General features: G+C 47.9%; 1 protein-coding gene across 1 annotated transcript; it reads right to left on the minus strand.

Moving 5' to 3' along the window:
* Window positions 1–3,340: 3,340 nt before the first annotated feature.
* On the minus strand, window positions 3,341–13,317 carry LOC123097019 (probable cytokinin riboside 5'-monophosphate phosphoribohydrolase LOGL3). Its single transcript, XM_044518787.1, has 5 exons — window positions 13,149–13,317; window positions 12,185–12,282; window positions 12,049–12,079; window positions 3,932–4,031; window positions 3,341–3,495 (listed from the first exon to the last, which is right to left on the minus strand). The coding sequence occupies exons 1-5, from the start codon at window positions 13,251–13,253 to the stop codon at window positions 3,341–3,343; spliced, it is 489 nt and encodes a 162-aa protein (XP_044374722.1). The 5' UTR covers window positions 13,254–13,317.
* Between the last annotated feature and the right edge of the window lie 9,858 nt (window positions 13,318–23,175).

Here is a 23,175-nt window from a genome sequence, read left to right on the forward strand (position 1 = left end):
CTCGTCTTGTCGTTCGAAGCGTTGCAGGCTCAACAGAGTGCGTCGGAGGGGTGGACTCCCTCCGCCAACGCCGTGACTCGCTCGGGCTCCTACGGCCAGGGCGGACGTGCTCCCTACTCGGAGCCCTACCCCTCCCAGGGTGGGGGTCGTTCGGCCGATGGCAACGGCCAGCCCGGGCACGGCCGCCGAGGCGGCAACGACGGCCCAACGGTGGCCGCGACCGCAACCCCTCCTACGCCAGCAATGGCCGGCAAAGTGGCGGGGGTAACGGCGGCAACAACGGCGGTGGTGGTGGCCGTTGCAACAATCGCTGGTGCCCCCGGTGTCAAATTTGCAAAAACTGGGGGCATGAGGCCGATGATTGTCGCAAGCGCTATGACCAGGACCACAACACTCGCTCCGCCAACTCGGCCTCCACCAACACCATCGACTATCCTTGGGTACTGGACACCGGGGCTACGGATCACCTGACGAGTGATCTGGAACGCCTCCAGGTTCACGAGCGCTATGATGGCAAGGACCAGGTTCAGGTGGCCAATGGTGCAGGTTTGTCTATTTCACACATTGGTCATTCCCGTTTACCCGGTTCATCTCTTAAACTGCGCAACATCCTTCATGTTCCACACATCAGAGAGCATCTCCTTTCTGTCTACCGTCTTGTTTGTGATAATGACGTGTTTGTTGAGTTTCACCGTCGTCTTCTCTTTGTTAAGGACAAAGCAACCAGGCGCATCATTCTTCAAGGTAGAAGTCGCGGGGGGGTCTACCCGATTCCCTTTGCTCGTGCATCGTCCTCGTCATCTCGCCATGCTTCATCCACTGTCCGTGTTTTGTCCTCGCAATGGCATCAACGTCTAGGTCACCCTACCAATAATGTGGTCACCTCTATTGTTCGGAGCCATGACCTTCCTTGTTCTGGTTCAAATAATTCATCATTAGTGTGTGATGCATGTCAGCGTGCTAAGAGTCATCAACTACCGTATTCTACGTCTTATCATGTCACTAGTGTACCTCTTGAATTAATTCATGCTTAAACACAAGTCTGATGTTGAGCAAGTCTTTTATAATTTTCAGGCTCATGTCGAACGCCTTTTGGATTGCAAAATCAAGGCCGTTCAGTCTGACTGGGGTGGTGAATACCACAAGCTTCATCGCTACTTTCAACGCACGGGCATCTCCCACCGTGTGTCGTGTCCACATACGTCTCAGCAGAACGGTATTGCCGAGCGCAAACACCGTCACTTGGTCGAGACCGGCCTTGCCTTACTGGCGCATTCGTCTCTCCCACTCCGGTTTTGGGATGAGGCCTTTTTTACGGCATGTTATCTCATCAACCGTATGCCCACTCCGTTTCTCAACAAGGACACGCCCCTGTTCCGTCTATTTCATGTTCAGCCCAATTATTCCTCTCTTAGGATTTTTGGGTGTGCTTGCTGGCCTAGTCTCCGCAAGTATAATGCTCACAAGCTGGAGTTTCGCTCCAAGATGTATGTTTTCCTTGGTTATAGTCCTCTGCATAAGGGCTATAAGTGTCTTGATCGCACCTCGGGTAGGATCTACATTTCTCGTGATGTTGTTTTTGACGAGTCAGTTTTCCCTTACTCCAGCCCGGGTGTCTCGGTTGATATTGCTTCTATTGAGCACGCCCTCACTTTTCCATCCAATGAACCGGTTTCAGATGTCCATGTGCGGAAATACGACCTGTCATATTTGTCACCTGACTTGTTTTCTGCAGATGCTGCTCTACTTTCTTCCCAGGAAACCGTCGCTGCACCTACATCCGCCGGCGTGATCGACGTGCATGGCCCCGACGTGCATGCCTCGGCTCCCGAGGCTGCCTCGTCGGCCTCGCCTGCTGGCGCGTCTACGGCCCCGCCCGCTGGCACGACCGCGGGTCCGACTGGGTCGCCCGCTGCGTCCCCCGTCTCACCTGGGTCGGCCCAGCCCGCCTCGCCTGCGTCGGGCGTCGCCGAGTCGCCAGCCGCGTCCCCTGGGCTGCCGTCCCCGCCTGGCTCCCCCTCGTCGCCTGGTTCGGCCCAGCCCGATGCGTCTCCCTGGCCCATGTCGCCTGTTGCTGAAAATGGTTCAGCCGCGACACCACTGGTCGGGTCTCCGTCGTTGCCGCCTCCATCTACCGACGATGCAGCTCCCGGGCACACTATGGTCACTCGTCGCCGTGATCATACGCGTAAGGCCAAGACATACACGGATGGCACGGTGCGGTATGACACTCGTCGGCGTGCATTCTTTGCCGCACCCACTTCTCATCGTGATGCTCTTGGTGAACCGGCTTGGCGTGCCGCCATGTCTGCGGAATTTGCTGCCCTTTGTCACACGAACACATGGGTGTTGGTGCCTCGGCCTCCTGGTGTTAATGTTGTGAGCTGCAAGTGGATCTTTAAGACCAATCATCGTCTGGATGGTTCTGTTGACAAGCACAAAGCTCGCCTTGTTGCTCGTGGTTTTATTCAACAGCAAGGGATCGACTATGGAGATACTTTCAGTCCCGTGGTGAAGCCTGCCACGGTTCGTCTGGTCCTCTCTCTCGCTGTCTCCCGCGGGTGGAGTCTTCGACAGATTGATGTGAGTAATGCTTTTCTCCATGGTTTTCTGGCCGAAGATGTCTACATGCAGCAGCCCCTGGTTTTGAGGATGCTTGTTATCCCTCTCATGTCTGCAAACTCCAGCGATCCATCTACGGGCTCAAACAGTCGCCGCATGCATGGTATGCTCGGTTGAGTCAGCGGCTCTCACAGCTTGGTTTGTTCCCTCCAAGGCAGATGCGTCCCTGTTCATCTTTTCACATGGTGCTATTCAGATATACATGCTGGTGTATGTTGGTGATATTGTGATTGCTGGTTCTACACCTACTGTGGTGGATCGCCTTGTGCAGTCCTTTGTCTGTGAGTTTTCCCATCAAAGACTTGGGCCGGTTGGAGTACTTCCTTGGTTTGGAAGCGTCCTTTCATTCAGGGGGCATGACATTGACGCAGAAGAAGTATGCACTTGATCTCCTTCATTGCGTCAACATGGAGAACTGCAAGTCCACTTCCACCCCACTTGCTACATCCGAGAGCCTTTCGCGTCACAGTGGTGCATTGCTGAGTACTGACGATTCTGTCAGGTATCGCAGTGTAGTTGGAGCACTTCAGTATCTGACGCTCACTCGTCCAGATATCTCCTTTGCCGTTAACAAAGTGTGCCAGTTCCTGTCTCAGCCTACGGAGGTTCATTGGGAAGCAGTTAAGCGTATTCTGAGGTATGTCAAAGGTACGCTAGACACGGGACTACGGATTCGTAAGTCCAGATTTATTGGAGTCAGTATATTCACCGATGCAGACTAGGCAGGCTGTGTTGATGACAGGCGTTCTACTGGTGGCTTTGCTATATTTGTTGGACCCAACCTTATATCTTGGAGTTCCAAGAAGCAGCCTACAGTCTCGAGGTCTAGCACCGAGGCAGAGTATAAGGCATTGGCCAATGGCGCGGCTGAAGCTATTTGGATAGACACAGTTCTCACAGAACTTGGAGTCACACGGCAGCGCACACCCATATTGTGGTGTGATAACTTAGGGGCAACTTACCTGACGGCGAATCCAGTGTTTCATGCTCGGACCAAACACATTGAGATTGATTTCCACTTTGTGAGGGAACGAGTAGCTATTGGTAAACTGGAAGTCAGGTTTATCTCAACTGATGATCAGCTAGCGGATGTATTTACTAAACCCGCTACTCGACAGATGCTAGACCGTTTTAGAACCAATCTGAATCTTGTATGTAGTTCAGATTGAGAGGGCGTGTAAAATAGGGTCTAGCATATTGTACATGTACACGTATATAATTGTATTATGATCATCTATATAAAGAGACGTGAGGCTGGATGTTAGCCACCCATGCAAAACCCTAAACCTACCTCTTCAACTGCACGTACCGGGCAGGGCTATGAAGGCGTCCGAGAGCCTGGCCATCTCGGCCTTCCGCTGGTGCATGTCGGCCACCGGCCTCACCTCCCCCACCATCTCCCCGACGATCTGCCACAGCAACAACATCCATTTATCCATTTATGTGTGCCAACGCAGCAGTAGCTAGCAGAAATCACACTGAAAGTGCAGATGCAGAGCTCAGTTAACGTTGTATATGCAGTATGATGGTGATGGCGCATGTCGGCACGCGAGACATGTTAACGTAAATATCTTGTGCCTTGTTTAACCGGCATATGATCAAGTAGCGATCACACCCGTGATATTAGGGATTGTAAAATCTGTTAGATTGATCCCATGTGATCTTGACTTGATTCTCAAGTTGTAATCATGTACTAGTATATATGAAAGGCAAAGCCCAAGGGGCATAGTACGGCTCCAAAACATCTCTCCATTATCTTTTGACTTGGTAATCAGAGCTTCGATCTTTCTAGTCTTCCAACAATGACCGGCACATCCTCCGCCCTCACCACCAGCACCGTCGGCGCCCTCATCAACAGCACCGCCGGCGCCCTCACTTCCGCCGCTGCCGGCTCTATCGCTTCCGCCCCAACCATCTCCATGCCGTCGCTTGCTGGACTCATCACTGTCCGGCTCACCCGCGCGAATTTCCACTTATGGAAAGCGCAGGTCGTCCCCAACCTCTCCGGTGCAGGTCTCTTCGGTTACCTCGACGGCTCCTTTCCCCGGCCGCCGCAGACAGTCATCGAAGGCACTGGTGATGCGGCACATCAGGTGCCCAACCCGGCGTACACAGTCTGGTGGATGGCCGATCAGGCTGTTCTTGGCGCCCTCCTGTCCTCCATGACCGAGGAAGTCCTCGGTCAGATGACGCGCGTGACCTCCTCGGCCGCCGCATGGACTGCCCTCTGCGCCATGTTCGCTGCGCAGAATAGGGCTGCTGTTCATCAGCTTCGCACGCAACTGAACCAGACCAAGAAAAAGGACATGTCCGTGTCTGAGTACTTCCACAAGATGACGGGCTACGCCGACGCCATGGCTGCTGTCGGCGACCCCCTGACCGATGAACAGATCATTGGCCACATCCAGGGTGGCTTGGGTCAGGAGTACGACCCCCTGGTGGCTTCGCTCACCATCTTCGACGGAGCAATCAGCCTCACCAACTTCTACGCGCATCTCCTCAGCTTCGAGGCCCGTCAGGAGCAGCACGCCGCAGCTGGTGGCGATTTTTCGTCCTCCGTCAACAACGTCGTTCGCCATGGAGGTGGCTCGTCTTCTCGTAATGGCAACCGCAACGGAGGTGGAGCTTATGGCAGCCGCAATGGCGGCCAGCACCATGGCGGCCAGAACGGCCAGCACCATGGCGGTTGTGGCAACAATGGAAACTGCAACGGCGGCGGCGGCGGCAACCGTCGTCCTAAGTGCCAAATCTGCCGTATTTTTGGGCACTCCGCCCTTCAGTGTCGCCAACGCTACAACCACGCTTATCAGGCGGATGAGTACCATGGCGGTAACATGGCGACGCACGGCCACGTCGACAACCACTGGCTACTGGACACCGGTGCCACCGACCATCTCACCAACGACCTTGATCGTCTAACGACGCATGAGCGCTACAGTGGGAAGGACCAAGTGCATGTTGCAAACGGTGCAGGTTTGAAAATTTCTCATATTGGTCATACTCAACTTTCTGGCTCACGTGATCCCATTGTCCTTAAAAATGTTTTAATTGTCCCACAAATTCAGAACCATCTCCTCTCTATTTATCGTCTTGTTTCGGACAATCGAGTTTTTGTGGAATTTCATCGTTTTTTCTTTTGTGTGAAGGACAAACTCACGAGGAAGGTGCTTCTTCTCGGTAGAAGCCGCAATGGCCTCTACCCTATACCGTTTCGTCGGTCATCGTCATCATCGCATCAAGCTTTTTCCAGCATTCGTTCTTCTTCAAGCCACTGGCACCATCGTTTGGGTCACCCATCAAATAATGTAGTTGAGTCTGTCGTTCGGTCAAATAAACTCTCTTGTTCGTCGAATAATGAGACTTTTGTTTGTGACGCGTGTCAACGCGCCAAAAGCCATCAATTGCCATATCATAATTCATCACGTATTTCGACAACACCTCTTGAGCTTGTGCATACCGATGTGTGGGGGCCTGCCCTTGCTTCATCTGGCGGGTTTAAATATTATGTTAGTTTTGTGGATGATTTCAGCCGCTTCACATGGATTTACCTTCTTAAACGTAAATCGGATGTCGAACAAGTTTTCTATAATTTTCAATCTCATGTCGAACGTCTTCTCAATACAAAAATCCATGCGATCCAATCTGATTGGGGTGGTGAATACCACCGCTTGCATAAATTTTTTCAACGTGTTGGTATTTCCCATCGTGTGTCTTGTCCTCACACCTCACAACAGAATGGTATAGCCGAGCGCAAGCATCGTCATTTGGTTGAGACTGGGCTTGCCCTCCTCGCTCATTCCTCCCTTCCACTTCGCTACTGGGATGAAGCATTCCTTACCGCATGTTATCTTATTAATCGCATGCCTAGTATGACCCTCCACAACATCACACCCATGCAGCGCCTCCTCAATGTCACTCCCGACTATTCGTTCCTTCACATTTTTGGATGCGCATGTTGGCCTAGTCTTCGCAAATACAACTCTCGTAAACTTGAGTTTCGATCCAAGATGTGTGTTTTTCTTGGTTATAGTACCTTCCACAAAGGATACAAGTGCCTAGATAGAACCACCGGTCGGATCTACATCTCCCGTGATGTTGTGTTCGATGAGAATATTTTTCCATTCGCCACCGGTGTTCGTCCTGATTTGTCCCCTTTAAATCTACCAGTGCCGTTTCCAGCCACGGAGCCAGTAGTTCAGGATGCTAATATGCGAAATTATAATCTGTCACTTTTGTTTCCTGAACTTTGTCCTGCAGAAACAGACACGAGGCGACCAGCAGCCACAATCGACATCCATCGATCGAACTACATGCATGGCTCGTCGCCATGCAGCCAACCGGTCGGCGCCACGCGCCTGTTGCTGGACTCACCTGCGTCTTCACCGAGTGGGCCGGACTCGGCCCAGCCGAGCGAACCGCCGTCGCCAGCTTCGTCTATGCTCGGGACGCCCGAGCGAGCTGTACCAGCGTCTGATGCATCTGCTGGCCGTGCACTTGTGCACACAGCCGAGACGCCTGCTGCACCAGGCTCCCCAGCTGGCGTCTCTCCGGCGCTGCAAGCCGCTCCTTCATCACCACCGGTTTCTCGGGCACTGCCGGCGGCTCCTCCAGCGGAGCGTGCACGCACACGTCTCCAGAATAACATTGTTTGTCCGAAGATTCCCAAGGACGGCACTGTTCGGTACAATCCATATCGTCGCGGTTTTGGTGCGGTCGTCATGTCTGCACCTTCCACCCATAGGCAGGCCCTTGCTGATCCTGCTTGGAAGACGGCCATGCAGGAGGAATTTTCTGCCCTACAGCGCACAGCGACGTGGTCTCTTGTCCCGCGTCCTTCCGGCACCAACATTGTTAGCTGTAAGTGGATTTTCAAAGTCAAGCAACATCCTGATGGTTCCCTTGACAAATATAAGGCTCGTCTGGTTGCTCGTGGATTTACTCAACAGTATGGCATTGATTATCTTGATACTTTTAGCCCAATCGTAAAACCAACAACCGTTCGCCTAGTGCTTTCTCTTGCTGTTTCACGGGGCTGGTGTCTTTGACAAATTGATGTTAGCAATGCTTTTCTTCATGGACTACTTGATGAGGACGTTTATATGCAGCAGCCGCCCGGTTTTGAGGATCCTAGCTACCCTTGCCATGTGTGCAAGCTTCGGAAGTCTATCTATGGTTTGAAACAGTCACCACGAGCTTGGTATTCTCGCCTTAGTGACCGGCTGCAACAGCTCGGTTTTCACTCATCTAAGGCTGACACTTCACTATTCATTTTCCAGCATGATTCTGTGGTTATTTACATGCTTGTTTATGTTGACGATATTGTCATTGCTGGCTCCTGTTCTCAAGCGGTGGACCGTCTGCTTCGCACCCTCTCTCGGTCCTTTCCTATCAAGGATCTTGGTCGTTTGGGTTACTTTCTTGGGGTTGAAGCCACCTACAACTCAGGGGGAATGGTGCTCTCGCAGCGCAAGTACGCTGATGATCTTCTTCACCGAGCACATATGGAGAATTGCAAGGCGGTTTCCACACCCATGTCAGTTACAGATAAGCTGGCAGCAGATCTTGGCACTCCTCTTACTAATGATGATGCTTTCAGTTACCGCAGTATGGTTGGAGGTTTGCAGTATCTTACGCTCACTCGGCCTGATATTTCTTTTGCTGTAAACAAAGTCTGTCAATATTTGTCCAAACCTACTGATGTGCATTGGGAGGCTGTCAAGCGCATATTGAGATACATCAAGGGTACTATAGCCACAGGACTTCAGATTCGTCGATCAAGTTCCACACTTTTGAGTGTCTTCACTGATGCTGATTGGGCAGGTTGTGCCGATGATAGACGCTCTACGGGAGGTTTTGTGGTCTTTCTTGGATCTAACCTGATATCATGGAGCGCTCGGAAGCAACCAACAGTATCACGTTCAAGTACCGAGGCAGAATATAAGGCTCTTGCAAATGGTGCAGCTGAAGTGGCTTGGGTACAGTCTGTACTTAGAGAATTGGGCGTCCATCAGTCTCGTCCACCAATCCTATGGTGTGATAATTTGGGTGCCACATACCTCACTGCAAATCCAGTATTCCATGCTAGGACGAAGCACATAGAGGTGGATTTTCACTTTGTTAGAGAAAAGGTAGCACAAGGAGCACTGGATGTCCGGTTTGTGTCCTCTGGTGATCAAGTGGCGGATGCTTTCACTAAACCTGCGACAAAGGTCATGTTGGACAAATTACGACGCAATCTCAACCTTGTGGCTGGTTGAGATTGAGGGGGAATGTTAACGTAAATATCTTGTGCCTTGTTTAACCGGAATATGATCAAGTAGCGATCACACCCGTGATATTAGGGATTGTAAAATCTGTTAGATTGATCCCATGTGATCTTGACTTGATTCTCAAGTTGTAATCATGTACTAGTATATATGAAAGGCAAAGCCCAAGGGGCATAGTACGGCTCCAAAACATCTCTCCATTATCTTTTGACTAGACAAACAAGATCGCCTGCCGGCTGGGCGTGAGAAGTACATTCGATGCTCTCAGTTCTCACAGGCACTAAAGGATAAAAGACGATGATCGGAGGACCAGGCTGCTGCTGCTGCTGCAACCAATGCGGACTGCATCTGCGCGGCACGCAATTTGCACTACAGCCTGCAGGGCTTATTAACGGTATTATAATGGTATCCATCCCATCCCATGTGATGATAAGCAGAGCTTCGGCACTGTTGATTAATTTCTACGAGCTGACACGCGCTACCGACATGCATGTGTAACCAGGGCAGTGCCGCAGGTCAGGCGTCGAGTTATTATCATATGCAGGCTCGTTAATTCGTGCAGGTGAATGCTACTGTGGACAGTGAAGTCAGTCCAACCTGTCCGGATCAGTTGTTGACCACGATGCACGTAGCCATCAAACTAATTACAGATTGTCTAATTCACATCTAGATATTTTTTAAGGATGTCACATTTAAGCTTTCACAAATATATACTGCAGCAACAAGAAACAAAAAAAACTAGGACAAAAAAACCACAAACAAAAAAAACATCAGTTTATGTCACATCTAGATGTGTCCTAAACAGACCCAACTAGTAATTAATTAGCACGGTACTTACCGGGCTAAGCATGACCCAAAGAAATCTTAGTTAAAAACGTTCTTTCTCTCGAGGAGCATGTTTGTTTTGGCCGGGGAATGGAATGGAATCATCACGCAATCGCACGCAAAGCACTCGCGGTTGTTTATGCTCACGCCTGCAGGTTTGGATCCGTGCCAACGTGGGGTTTGGTGATTCTGTGGATTGTTTTTTCAATTTTGTGGCGGGACAACAACGTCTACTTCTGCTGTGCTGTGTTGTGTTCTGTTCCCTTGGATTAGGAAAAGCGAACACTCCCAAGAGAAGAGAGAGAGAGAGAGAGGCCACTACTGCCTGAGAATAGGCTAATTAGTTAGTCCTAGCTAGGAGGGAGCTGCTATACAAGTGGGCATTCCAAGATCCAGTGAAGTACAAGTGTGATGATGGAAACTCGAAATGGATGAGCATGCCATGTCTGTTTCTGCTCCGAGCAACTAGTATACGAGACAAGTACTAGTACAGTGTATACCTCAAGTAAATTACACGATAGTACCACATTTGAGGCGATGTTGGTGAATTGATACCAGTTTTCAAAAAATTTACGTGTCAGTACCAAGTTTCGGGCAAGCCGTTGCAAATCGGGCTAAATCACGTATAAATACGTACTAACGGTGTATCTGACCAGCCGGGCCCGCCTGTCAGGTGCCAACTGGCATGTTTTTTTACAGAAAATCCCCTTACTTTATACGTAATTATGTAAATGTTTTTTATTTTGTGGAAAAAGGTTCATGGGATAGACTTTTTTCTGTTAGCAATTTCAACGACCGAATCGGACTCCATTGCAAGTCTTCGTCGTATTCGACAAATAAATAAAATAAACAAAATTTTCCGCGCGGACAGGATTCGAACTCGCGACCTGTTGCCCGCTGGAGTCCAGCGCTGGCCACCACGCCGCAGCGACGCTCGTGTTAGAAACGCAGGCAAGACTTGTTTTTTCTACGACACGCTGGGCCGGTGGTTGAGCCCAGCGACACTACGCGCACTAACTTACTGTTTTTCTATAATCATGGTATTAATACATTTTATTTTTGCGATTACTTATTAGTATTTTTTTTTGAGACTAGAACACACGCACAGTCAACATTTTATGTGTCTTCACTCAGGACTACTAGCATGCACAATTATCATGTATCCTCGTTATATTATTCAAATACAAAACTATTAAAAAATATGCTTGACACACAGTTTTTTTTGAGTTACTCGTATATTGATTGTATTTAAAATATTTCCAACATATATTATCAAATGGACGTATTTCTTGAAATGCAAGAATGATTTTACAAAATAATTTTTAATACATGCTGAACATATTTTGAAATAAACATTGTTGAAAAAATTCATCATGTATTAAGAAAATCTTCACCATAAATTACAAAAAGTTCACTAGAATTATGTAAAATGTTAATCATATCTTAAAAAACAAATTCAACATATATTACAAAAATGTTCAACGTAGATTAACAAAAGTTCATTATATTAAAAAAAGTTCACATTTTGTAAAGAAAAGTTCATCTCCATTAAAAAAATGTTTACTTTACGCTAATACATGCTCAGCGAATATTAAATAAATGTCCATGTGTATTTGAAAACATGTTCAACATATACTGAAGCCTAACTAAAAAAATGTTCAGTAAGTATGTTAAAAATCCAGGATAATAGCCAACCTAGTGAATGAAAAAAGAAGAAAAAAAAAGCCGAAACCAGAAACAAAACTAAAGCATACTAAGAGAAATGGAATGAAAAGAAACCTGGGCACCCCTAAAAAAAAACCTGGGCCACGAACGAGCTCCAGTGCGTGCGCTGATAAAAAGCGAAACGGAAAAACAAATTGCAGGTTACTCTGGCCCAACCGCCGGCCCAGTGTGCTTCAGTATAAATTAAATCGAGCGTGTAGAATACATGAGCGCCTTTGTGGCGTTGTGGCTAGCACGCCCAGCCTCTGTGGGACCGGTCGCGAGTTCGAATCCTGGCAGGGCGCAATTTTTCCTTTCTTTTATTTGTTGTCCAATTCGACGGAAATTTCAATCGAGTCCGTGGAAAACTTACGAACGAAAAAAAAAGTCCCTCAGAGGACCTTTTTCCCGCAAAAAAAAAGGACGTTCATGTGATTGAGTATAAAGTAAGGGGGTTTTCTGCCAAAAAACATGCCATGACCTGACTGGCAGGCCCGGTTACGTATTTATACGTGATTTAGCCCGATTTGCAACGGCTTGCCCGAAACTTGGTACTGACACGTAAGAAAACTGGTATCAATCTGCCAACACTACCCGAAATGTGATACTATCGTGTAATTTACTCGCATACCTCGGGTGTCATGAGAGTCTTGGGAATGACCCTGCACGTGCAAGACAGCAACATGAGACAACTTTCTTATACTTAGGCTAGTGATAATCAACTATATACTGGTACCATGCATGCATAAACTCTGGGTGAAACTTACCCGATGACGTGCCTGCCGCCGTGGTAGACGGCCTGGGAGACGAGCCCCATCAGCCCGATGCTGCCGCCGCCGTAGACCAGGTCGATGCCCCCACCCACCTGCCACCCACCATTCAACGTTAATTACCTAGCTCCCCCCACCGTACGTACGTTCAAGCTAGGCGCGCGCGGCCGCCCAACGGTATCAGTATGTACATGATGGAGTGAACTCGTTGTACGTAGTAGCTAGACAAGACTTGTCGCACTTGCACTACACATGTTTGAATGCGGTGAGGGTACTACTACGTACTGACGGTAGCAGGTGATGCGCCCATCGATACTTCCTCCGTCCGAAAATACTTGTCATCAAAATAGATAAAAAAGATGTATGAAACACTGAAGCTGACGAGTGCATGCATGCTGATGCACATGCCGTTCAAGTTGTGTTCGTACGTAGTACTAGTATTTCAGAGGAGCTAGATGACAAGCTCTGCCCGAGCTGTCCTACCAGGGTTAGCTGTGCTCTGTGCCGCTGGCAATTAAAATCACCTGACTGTAAAAGTGTGTAGTTTTGAGTTTTGGCATAGCTAGGCATCTACGTACACATTAAGCTTGGCTGCTACTACTAACTTAACAGCCGCTTTCGTGATCAACCGGTGCAAACTAATAAGCAGATTAATGCATGTCAACGAGAGGAGAGAAGGCCGTCCAGGCCATGCATGTGCAGCAGGTGCGCGTGTTTTCCCTCTTCCTCCGTAATCATCCATCATCAAGTGTAAGTATATTCAGATTCCGGATCTCATCAAGGACCAACGACCGGCTGCTTAATCATTCAGCAATTAGTGCTAGCTAAAAAGTCTCCCTGCCGGCTTCCTTTAGACCGCGTGATTACGAACAAGGAACGTCCCCACGAATCGAGAAGCATGGTAGTACTGCTGACCAAGAGGAGATGCATGCATGTATAGTACGTAGAGAGTAGTACGTACGAGCTGGTTGGCGAGGTCGATGGCGGCGTCGTGGTAGCTGCTCTTGTTGCCCTGGCTGCTGCCGCAGAAGACGCACATCCGCTTGAATCTGCTCGCCTGACTCATCCTGCTCTCTCTCCCTCTCCCTCTCTTTTTGATCTGCTCTCTCTCCCTCTCCCTCTCTTTTTGATCTGCTCTCTCTCCCTCTCCTCTCGCTGATCTGTGTTTTGCTTGTGTGTGTGTGCACAACGACCACCGATCCCTTATATAAAGGCGAGACTGGAGAGAGAGGGGGAGAGAGAGCCGACGGATGTTAGGTATAGATGTAGGGTTGCGCTGTCTTTTGCAAACAACAGAAAAAGTCAAAGTTCTTTTTTTTCGTTAGAAAAATCAAAGCTTCTTTTCTAAAATCATTTTAAACATACTCTCACCTTGACATATTATAGTGCATTTTTTCAAAATCAAACCCCTGTAAACTTTGATCGAGTCTACGAAAAATGTATCAGCATTGACAATACCAAACCAGTACTATTAGATTCATAATAAAATATATTTTCATATGGTATACATTTGGTGTTGTAAATGTTTATATTATTTTTCATACACCTGAGCAGAGTTTACCGACTTTGACTTTGCAATAATAATACACGCGCACTAGATAGTGGAACAGAGGGAGTACAAAATATGACTCTTTATGTCCATTTAAAAAAAGGGGGAATACTATGACCTATCCGCTCTGTAAAGAAATATAAGATCTTTTAGATCACTAATAAGAGGGAGTACATGTAAAATTCTATATACCCAAATTGTTAATTCCCACTATCTCAGTTCTCTGAACATGCACACATGCCACCTCACCAAACAGGCCACATCATCGTCCCACTAATTGTTTCTCTTAACATGCATGTAAAATGCTATTTATATTCTCTCCCAATATGCACATATCTCAACTCTCCAGACATGCCACCTCACCAATCAAACTAATTATATTTCTCTCAACATGCATGAAAAATACTACCTATATTCTATATACATCCACAACTATATATTAATCAAATACAATGTATCATATCTATTTCAAATTTCATCAATTTTTTTTTGCAAGAGATCTCCGCAGCAGCATGTGGGGTATCATCTAGTTTCATAAATATTATGTGACTCTTTATGTCATCCGTGGATAAAAGGACAAGGGAACACATTTATGTTTTGTGTTTTATGTATGGAAGTAGATGATCATACTGGCTGACAACATATTTTGTCATTACTTTATAGAATACATTCATCACCCCGTGGGGTGGGTTGTTTCGCATCTTTTGAGAACCTCCAAATATATACAAAAACCACACTCCAAACCTTAATGTAGTTTTACACCTGACAAGTTAAGGAATGTCATGAACGAAAGGGAAGTTATGGATTGAGCACTCACAAAGAATGAAAAAGACAAGTTACCTTGAGTACAAAAAAAAACCCTACCTGTATATATTTATATTTGCACATGACACAAAGATTATTAGGGTTTTATATAAAACCAGATGATTGCCCGTGCGTTGCAATAAAAGTATAGACATCTACTCCATCTGTTTCTAAATATAATTCTTTTTAGAGATTGCAATATGGACTACACTACGGAGCAAAATGACTACGTCTATATGCATCTGTATCTAGTTCATATTGAAATTTTTAAAAAGACTTACATTTAGGAACGGAGGGAGTATCACATTAGCCCGTTTCCTCAATACATTGTATTGTTTATTAGGCGTGTGGCTTCATATATTAATATAAAGTGGGGTAAAGCCTGTTTTGACATGAGCGAAGTATAGCTCCATCCACGCCATCGTGCTTTGCCACCAGCTAGTACATCATATCCATCCATCCTTCTATGAATTTATCTATCTATCCATCAAACTAGTGGATCGCTGGTGTGAACCAACGGACGGACAGGTATGCATGCATGTGTTCCTATCTTACGGGAACCACATGAACACGCGAAACGACTCAAATCCTGACGCGACAGAACTCCATGATACATACTCTACTCCCCCCTCATTTTGAGGGATCGATGATACTGCCTCCTGCTTTCTCCGAGTTTGTACCCACTCACCAACCAACGAACCATCCATGCATGCATGGTGCAACTAAGCAAACGTACGCACCCCTGACCAGTCACTGCCCATGACCCATGCATCATATCGTCTCCGCTCCCTCTCACCCACTTACCGCGAACCGGCGTGCGTGCACGAATGTGAATCCTCGTAGCGCACGCGGTTGTTTTCGGCGAGATTTTCTTGTGCTCCACCTCCCTCTTACCGTCCGTGCATGACAATCATGCCATGCATGATGCATCTTTATCCATCGTACGTGCAGAATGACATTCCTTTTCCTGCTGGTTTCTTCCACACGTACGCGATGGAGTCAAACCACAATGGCGTTTCTCTTCCAGGCGGCCGAGGCCAGGCCAACGGAGCGGCGGCGCTGTCAGAGTAGTCATTATGGTATACGACTTCTAGTCCAAGTCAGTTTTGTATCCCTACCCCAAGTCGGTTTGTACCCTCTTATATACTCTTGTATGCCGCACCAAATCATCAATAAGCAACAGTTTTATTCAGCTTTCATGGTATCAGATACCGGTCTCAGGGTTTAGGGTATGGCTCCGCCAACGCCACCGCCGCCGCCGCCGCCCGGCTACTTCGAGCGCCGGGCCGCACTCATCGCCAAGGCTGCTAACGCCGCGGCCGCTTCTCTCTCGGCCCTCACCATAGCTCCACAAAACTACCCTGCACCCATCCTCGCCGCACCAATATCTCTTGCTGACACAATCTCCGACGTCAGCCCCTACATCCCCATAGTTCTTGATCTCGCCGCCCACAACTACTACCATTGGAGACATCTCTTCGATCTCCACCTCGGCCGCTGCAACCTGCGCTCGCATGTCGCCGCCAACTGTCTTCCCCGCCCCGACGATCCGCAATGGTTGAAAGACGATCTCACGATCGTCCAGTGGTTCTACACCCGCATCACCACCGAGATCTTCAACATGCTCGATCACGACGGCGCCACCGCTGCCAACATCTGGCACTCCCTCCGTCAGCTCTTCCAAAGCAACACCGACGCTCGGAAAAACGCTCTCCACACCGAGCTTCGCAATATGGTGCAAGGAGACGCCCCAGTGAACCTGTTCTGCCAGCGCGTTAAGACCATTGGTGATGAGCTCCGCGAACTCGGCGATACAGTTAGCGACTCACAGCTAATCAATATCGTCGTCGTCGGCCTCAGCGAAGACTTTGACAAGCAAGCCTCGTTCATACCGATGATACGGCCCCCTCCTACCTTCGCTGAAGTTTGTTCCTTGCTACAACTCGCGGCGGAAACACAAGCTCGCAAGGACTCTCGCCCCAAGGTCTTTCATGCTGCGGCTTGTCCTCCTCTGTCGTCTACACCAGCGCCGCCTTCCATGCCGGCTCCTGCCGCCGGGCCGTCCGCATCGTCATCTGTTCAACCGCCCCCAGGCTGGCGTCCTAGTCCGAACTACCGCGGCAAAAACACTATCTACAGGCCACCGTCGACTCGTTCGGTTCTGCCTACGACATCACCAGCACCGAGTCCTGCACCACCCACCAGTGCTCCATCTGCGGTTGCATGGCGGCCTCCTCATGATCCTTGGACGGGGCTTGTTCAAGCATGGCCCATGCCCTGGTCCGCTCCGTCCACCCTCGGTGCTCCGCCGGCATACTCAGGTGCCTGGCAACCCGGCCTTCGGCCGCCTACTGGTGCTCCCGGGGTTCTCAACCCCCGACAGCCGGCCACTGCCTATCACGCCGCCTCGACGTATGCTCCTTATGGTCATTACACCACCGACGGCGGCGCCTACTACACACCTCAGCCGGTCCTGCTCCCGACGCCACCCCCACCACAGCCGGCCAATGCCTACTACACTCCCCAGCCGGCCCTACTGCCTTCACCATCGTATCCGCCGGCACTGCTTCCGACGCCACCCTCACCTGCGACGCCGAGCTGGGATCAAGCTGCCTTTCTCCAGGCCATGAATAACTTTGCTGCACAAGGAAACTCAGGTACGGATTGGATCTTTGATTCAGGGGCCTCTAGTCATATGTCTGCATCTAGTAATTGGTTATCTTCTTGCACTAAATCTCCTTTCCCTTCCATTATCCTTGGAGATGGATCATCTATTCCTATATATTGTGTTGGTCAGGCTCAACTTGCCTCTTCCACCAAACCTCTTTTACTTCGCGATGTTCTAGTTGCACCCGCCCTCATTAAAAATCTTATCTCTGTTCGCCAATTTACTTGCGACAATCTAGTTTCGGCTAAATTTGACCCTTTTGGTTTATCTGTGAAAGATTACCTGACCAAGGCCGAGATCGCTCGCTTCAATAGCTCCGGTGATCTTTATTCTCTTAATGGAGTTCCTGCCGCCACCCCTCCAACATCCATGCTGGCCTCCGTCGATCTCTGGCATCGTCGCCTGGGCCATCCCAACCCCGCCGTCTTAGCTTCTATGCTTAGTGAATTTACCATACCATGTAATAGGGACTCTCATAATTCTGTGTTTTGCGAGTCTTGTCAATTAGGCAAACATGTGCGTCTTCCCTTTAGTTCCTCTAGTTCTTGTAGCACTTATCCCTTTGAATTAATACATTGTGATTTATGGACCTCTCCCATTGCAAGTGTTTCGGGTTTTAAATACTACCTTGTTATCCTAGATGATTTCACCCACTTTGTCTGGACTTTTCCTCTACGCAACAAATCCGAGGTCCATTCTCTTTTCCTTAATTTTCAACGCTATGTGTCTGTTCACTTCTTCCTCCCAATTCGCTTTATCAAATGTGACAATGGTCGCGAGTTTGATAACATTAAAAATCGTACTTTCTTCTTACAACATGGCATCCTGCTTAGGTTCTCATGTCCCTACACCTCCCCTCAAAATGGTAAAGCAGAACGCTCTCTTCACACCCTCAATGATATAGTTCGCACTCTCCTCATTCAATCATCTATGCCTCCCAAGTTTTGGGCTGAAGCCCTACACATGGCCACCTTCCTTCTAAATATTCGACCTTCTAAAACTAAACCCAACACTACTCCCTATTATTCCCTCTTTCTTTCCCACCCCGACTACTCCGCGGTTCGTGTTTTCGGCTGTCTCTGTTTTCCCAATGCCTACGCCACTTCTGCAAATAAATTGTCACCACGCTCTATCCCATGTGCTTTTCTCGGCTTCTCTGACGAGCACAAAGGCTATCGCTGTCTCGACCTTCACACCGGACACGTTCATGTCTCTCGTCATGTCACGTTTGCTGAGCACATTTTTCCTTTCTCACAACGCACTACTACACCATCCAACACCCCTAGCTCCGCAAACACCCCCTCTCCCCGTCCTTTCCAACTATATACTCCCCTACCTGCCGAACACAACTTATCACCACCACCATTAACTGTTGGAGAACGTAGCAGAAATTCAAAATTTTCTACGCGTCACCAAGATCAATCTATGGAGTAATCTAGCAACGAGGGGAAGGGGAGTGAATCTACATACCCTTGTAGATCGCGATGCGGAAGCGTTACAAGAACGCGGATGAGGGAGTCGTACTCGTAGCGATTCAGATCGCGGTTGATTCCGATCTAAGCACCGAAAGAACGGTGCCTCCGCGTTCAACACACGTGCAGCCCGGTGACGTCTCCCACGCCTTGATCCAACAAGGAGAGAGGGAGAGGTTGGGGAAGACTCCATCCAGCAGCAGCACGACGGTGTGGTGGTGATGGAGGAGCGTGGCAATCCCGCAGGGCTTCGCCAAGCACCGCGGGAGAGGAGGAGGAGGGAGAGGGGTATGGCTGCCCGAAAGAGAGACGTTCTCGTGTGTCTTGGGCAGCCCAAACCTCAACTATATATAGGGGGGAGGGGGCTGCGCCCCCCTTAGGGTTTCCACCCCCAAGAGGAGGCGGCCAGCCCTAGATCCCATCAAGGGGGGCGGCCAAGGGGAGGAGAGGGGGGGCGCCCCACTAGATGGGCCCTAAGGCCCATCTGGACCTAGGGTTTGCCCCCTCCCACTCTCCCATGCGCCTTGGGCCTTGGTGGGGGGGGGCGCACCAGCCCACCTGGGGCTGGTCCCCTCCCATACTTGGCCCACGCAGCCTTCTAGGGCTGGTGGCCCCACTTGGTGGACCCCCGGGACCCTCCCGGTGGTCCCGGTACATTACCGATTTCACCCGAAACTTTTCCGGTGACCAAAACAGGACTTCCCATATATAAATCTTTACCTCCGGACCATTCCGGAACTCCTCGTGACGTCCGGGATCTCATCCGGGACTCCGAACAACATTCGGTAACCACGTACATACTTTCCCTATAACCCTAGCGTCATCGAACCTTAAGCGTGTAGACCCTACGGGTTCGGGAACCATGCAGACATGACCGAGACGTTCTCCGGTCAATAACCAACAGCGGGATCTGGATACCCATGTTGGCTCCCACATGTTCCACGATGATCTCATCGGATGAACCACGATGTCGGGGATTCAATCAATCCCGTATACAATTCCCTTTGTCCATCGGTATGTTACTTGCCCGAGATTCGATCGTCGGTATCCCTATACCTTGTTCAATCTCGTTACCGGCAAGTCTCTTTACTCGTTCCGTAACTCACATCATCCCGTGATCAACTCCTTGGTCACATTGTGCACATTATGATGATGTCCTACCGAGTGGGCCCAGAGATACCTCTTCGTTTACACGGAGTGACAAATCCCAGTCTCGATTCGTGCCAACCCAACAGACACTTTCGGAGATACCTGTAGTGCACCTTTATAGCCACCCAGTTACGTTGTGACGTTTGGTACACCCAAAGCATTCCTACGGTATCCGGGAGTTGCACAATCTCATGGTCTAAGGAAATGATACTTGACATTAGAAAAGCTCTGAGCAAACGAACTACACGATCTTGTGCTAGGCTTAGGATTGGGTCTCGTCCATCACATCATTCTCCTAATGATGTGATCCCGTTATCAACGACATCCAATGTCCATGGTCAGGAAACCATAACCATCTATTGATCAACGAGCTAGTCAACTAGAGGCTTACTAGGGACATGGTGTTGTCTATGTATCCACACATGTATCTGAGTTTCCTATCAATACAATTCTAGCATGGATAATAAACGATTATCATGAACAAGGAAATATAATAATAACCTCTTTATTATTGCCTCTAGGGCATATTTCCAACAGTCTCCCACTTGCACTAGAGTCAATAATCTAGTTCACATCACCATGTGATTAACACTGACTGGTCACATCACCATGTGACCAACACCCAAGAGTTTACTAGAGTCAACAATCTAGTTCACATCTCTATGTGATTAACACTCAATGAGTTCTGGTTTGAGCATGTTATGCTTGTGAGAGAGGTTATTAGTCAACGGGTCTGAACCTTTCAGATTCGTGTGTGCTTTAGGAATATCTATGTCATCTTGTGGATGCTACCACGCGCTATTTGGAGCCATTTCAAATAATTGCTCTACTATACGAATCCGGTTTACTACTCAGAGTCATCCGGATTAGTGTCAAAGTTCGCATCGACGTAACCCTTTACGACGAACTCCTTTTCACCTCCATAATCGAGAAAATTCCTTAGTCCACTAGATACTAAGGATAAGTTCGACCGCTGTCACGTGATCCATTCCCGGATCACTATTGTACCCCTTGACCAACTCATGGCAAGGCACACTTCATGTGCGGTACACAACATAGCATACTGTAGAGCCTACGTCTGAAGCATAGGGGACGACCTTCGTCCTTTCTCTTTCTTCTGCTGTGGTCAGGTCTTGAGTCTTACTCAATACTCACACCTTGTAACACAGCCAAGAACTCCTTCTTTGCTGATCTATTTTGAACTCTTTCAAAATCATGTCAAGGTGTGCGTTCTTTGAAAGTATCATCGGGCGTCTTGATCTATCTCTATAGATCTTGATGCCCAATATGTAAGCAACCTTTATCCAGGTCTTCCTTTGGAAAACTCCTTTCAAACAACCCTTTATGCTTTCCAGAAATTTTACATCATTTCGGATCAACAATATGTCATTCACATATACTTATCAGAAATGTTGTAGCGCTCCCACTCACTTTATTGTAAATACAAGTTTCTAACAAACTTTGTATAAACCCAAAATCTTTGATCATCTCATCAAAGCATATATTCCAAATCCGAGATGCTTACTCCAGTCCTTAGAAGGATTGCTGGAGCTTTGCATACCTTTTAGCATCCTTAGGATCGACAAAACCTTTCTGATTGTATCACATACAATCTTTCCTTACGAAAACTGGTAAGGAAACTTGTTTTGACATCCATCTGCCAGATTTCATAAATGCAGCTAATGCTAACATGATTCCGACGGACTTAAGCATCGCTACGGATGAGAAAATCTCATCGTAGTCAACTCCTTGAACTTGTGAAAATACTCTTTGCCACAAGTCGAGCTTCATAGACGGCAACCTTACCGTCCACGTTCGTCTTCTTCTTAAAGATCCATTTATCTCGGATTTCATGGCTTCTAACCATTTGCCGGAATATGGGCCCACCATCGCTTCTCCATAGCTCATAGGTTCATCGTTGTCCAACAACATGACTTCCAAGACAGGATCACGTACTACTCTGAAGTATTACGCATCCTCGTCGTCCTACGAGGTTTGGTAGTGACTTGATCCGAAGTTTCATGATCACCATCATAAGCTTCCACTTCAATTGGTGTAGGTGCCACAGGAACAACTTCCTGTGCCCTGCTACACACTAGTTGAAGTGACGGTTCAATAACCTTATCAAGTCTCCACCATCCTCCCACTCAATTCTTTCGAGAGAAACTTTTCCTCGAGAAAGGACCCGTTTCTAGAAGCAATTACTTTTGCTTCCAGATCTGAAATAGGAGGTACACCCAACTGTTTTGGGTATTCTATGAAGATGCATATATCCGCTTTGGGTTTGAGCTTATCAGCCTGAAACTTTTTCACATAAGCATCGCAGCCCCAAACTTTTAAGAAACGACAACTTAGGTTTCTCTAAACAGTGTCGTCTCAACGGAATTGCGTGGTGCCCCTTTTAAAGTGAATGCGGTTGTCTCTAATGCCTAACCCATAAACGATAGTGATAATTTGATAAGAGACATCATGGTATGCACCATATCCAATAGGGTGCAGCTATGATGTCCGGACACACCATCACATTATGGTGTTCCAGGCGGTATTAATTGTGAAACACTTTCCACAATGTCTTAATTGTGTGCCAAACTCGTAACTCAGATACTCATCTCTATGATCATATCACAGACATTTCATCCTCTTGTCACGACGATCTTCAACTTCACTCTGAAATTACTTGAACCTTTCAATAATTCAGACTTGTGTTTCATCAAGTAAATACACTCAGCATCTACTCAAATCATCTGTGAAGTAAGAACATAACGATATCCACTGCATGCCTCAGCACTCATTGGACTGCATACATCAAAATGTATTACTTCCAATAAGTTGCTCTCTTGTTCCATCTTACTGAAAACGAGGACTTTCAGTCATCTTGCCCATGTGGTATGATTTGCATGTCTCAAGTGATTCAAAATCAAGTGAGTCCAAACGATCCATCTGCATGGAGTTTCTTCATGCATATATACCAATAGACATGGTTCGCATGTCTCAATCTTTTCAAAACGAGTGAGTCCAAAGATCCATCTACATGGAGCTTCTTCATGCGTTCTATACCAATATGACTCAAATGGCAGTGCCACAAGTATGTGGAACTATCATTACTATTTTATATCTTTTGGCACGAACATGTGTATCACTACGATCGAGATTCATTTTAGGTGCAAGACCATTGAAGGTATTATTCATATAAACAGAGTAACCATTATTCTCCTTAAATGAATAACCGTATTGCGATAAACATAATCCAATCATGCTCAACGCAAACACCAAATCTCGATGGTAGAGGGAGCATGCGATGCTTGATCACATCAACCTTGGAAACACTTCCAACACATATCGTCAT

Source organism: Triticum aestivum, chromosome 4D (genome assembly GCF_018294505.1).
Source record: "Triticum aestivum cultivar Chinese Spring chromosome 4D, IWGSC CS RefSeq v2.1, whole genome shotgun sequence".
Classification (NCBI taxonomy): Eukaryota; Viridiplantae; Streptophyta; class Magnoliopsida; order Poales; family Poaceae; genus Triticum; species Triticum aestivum.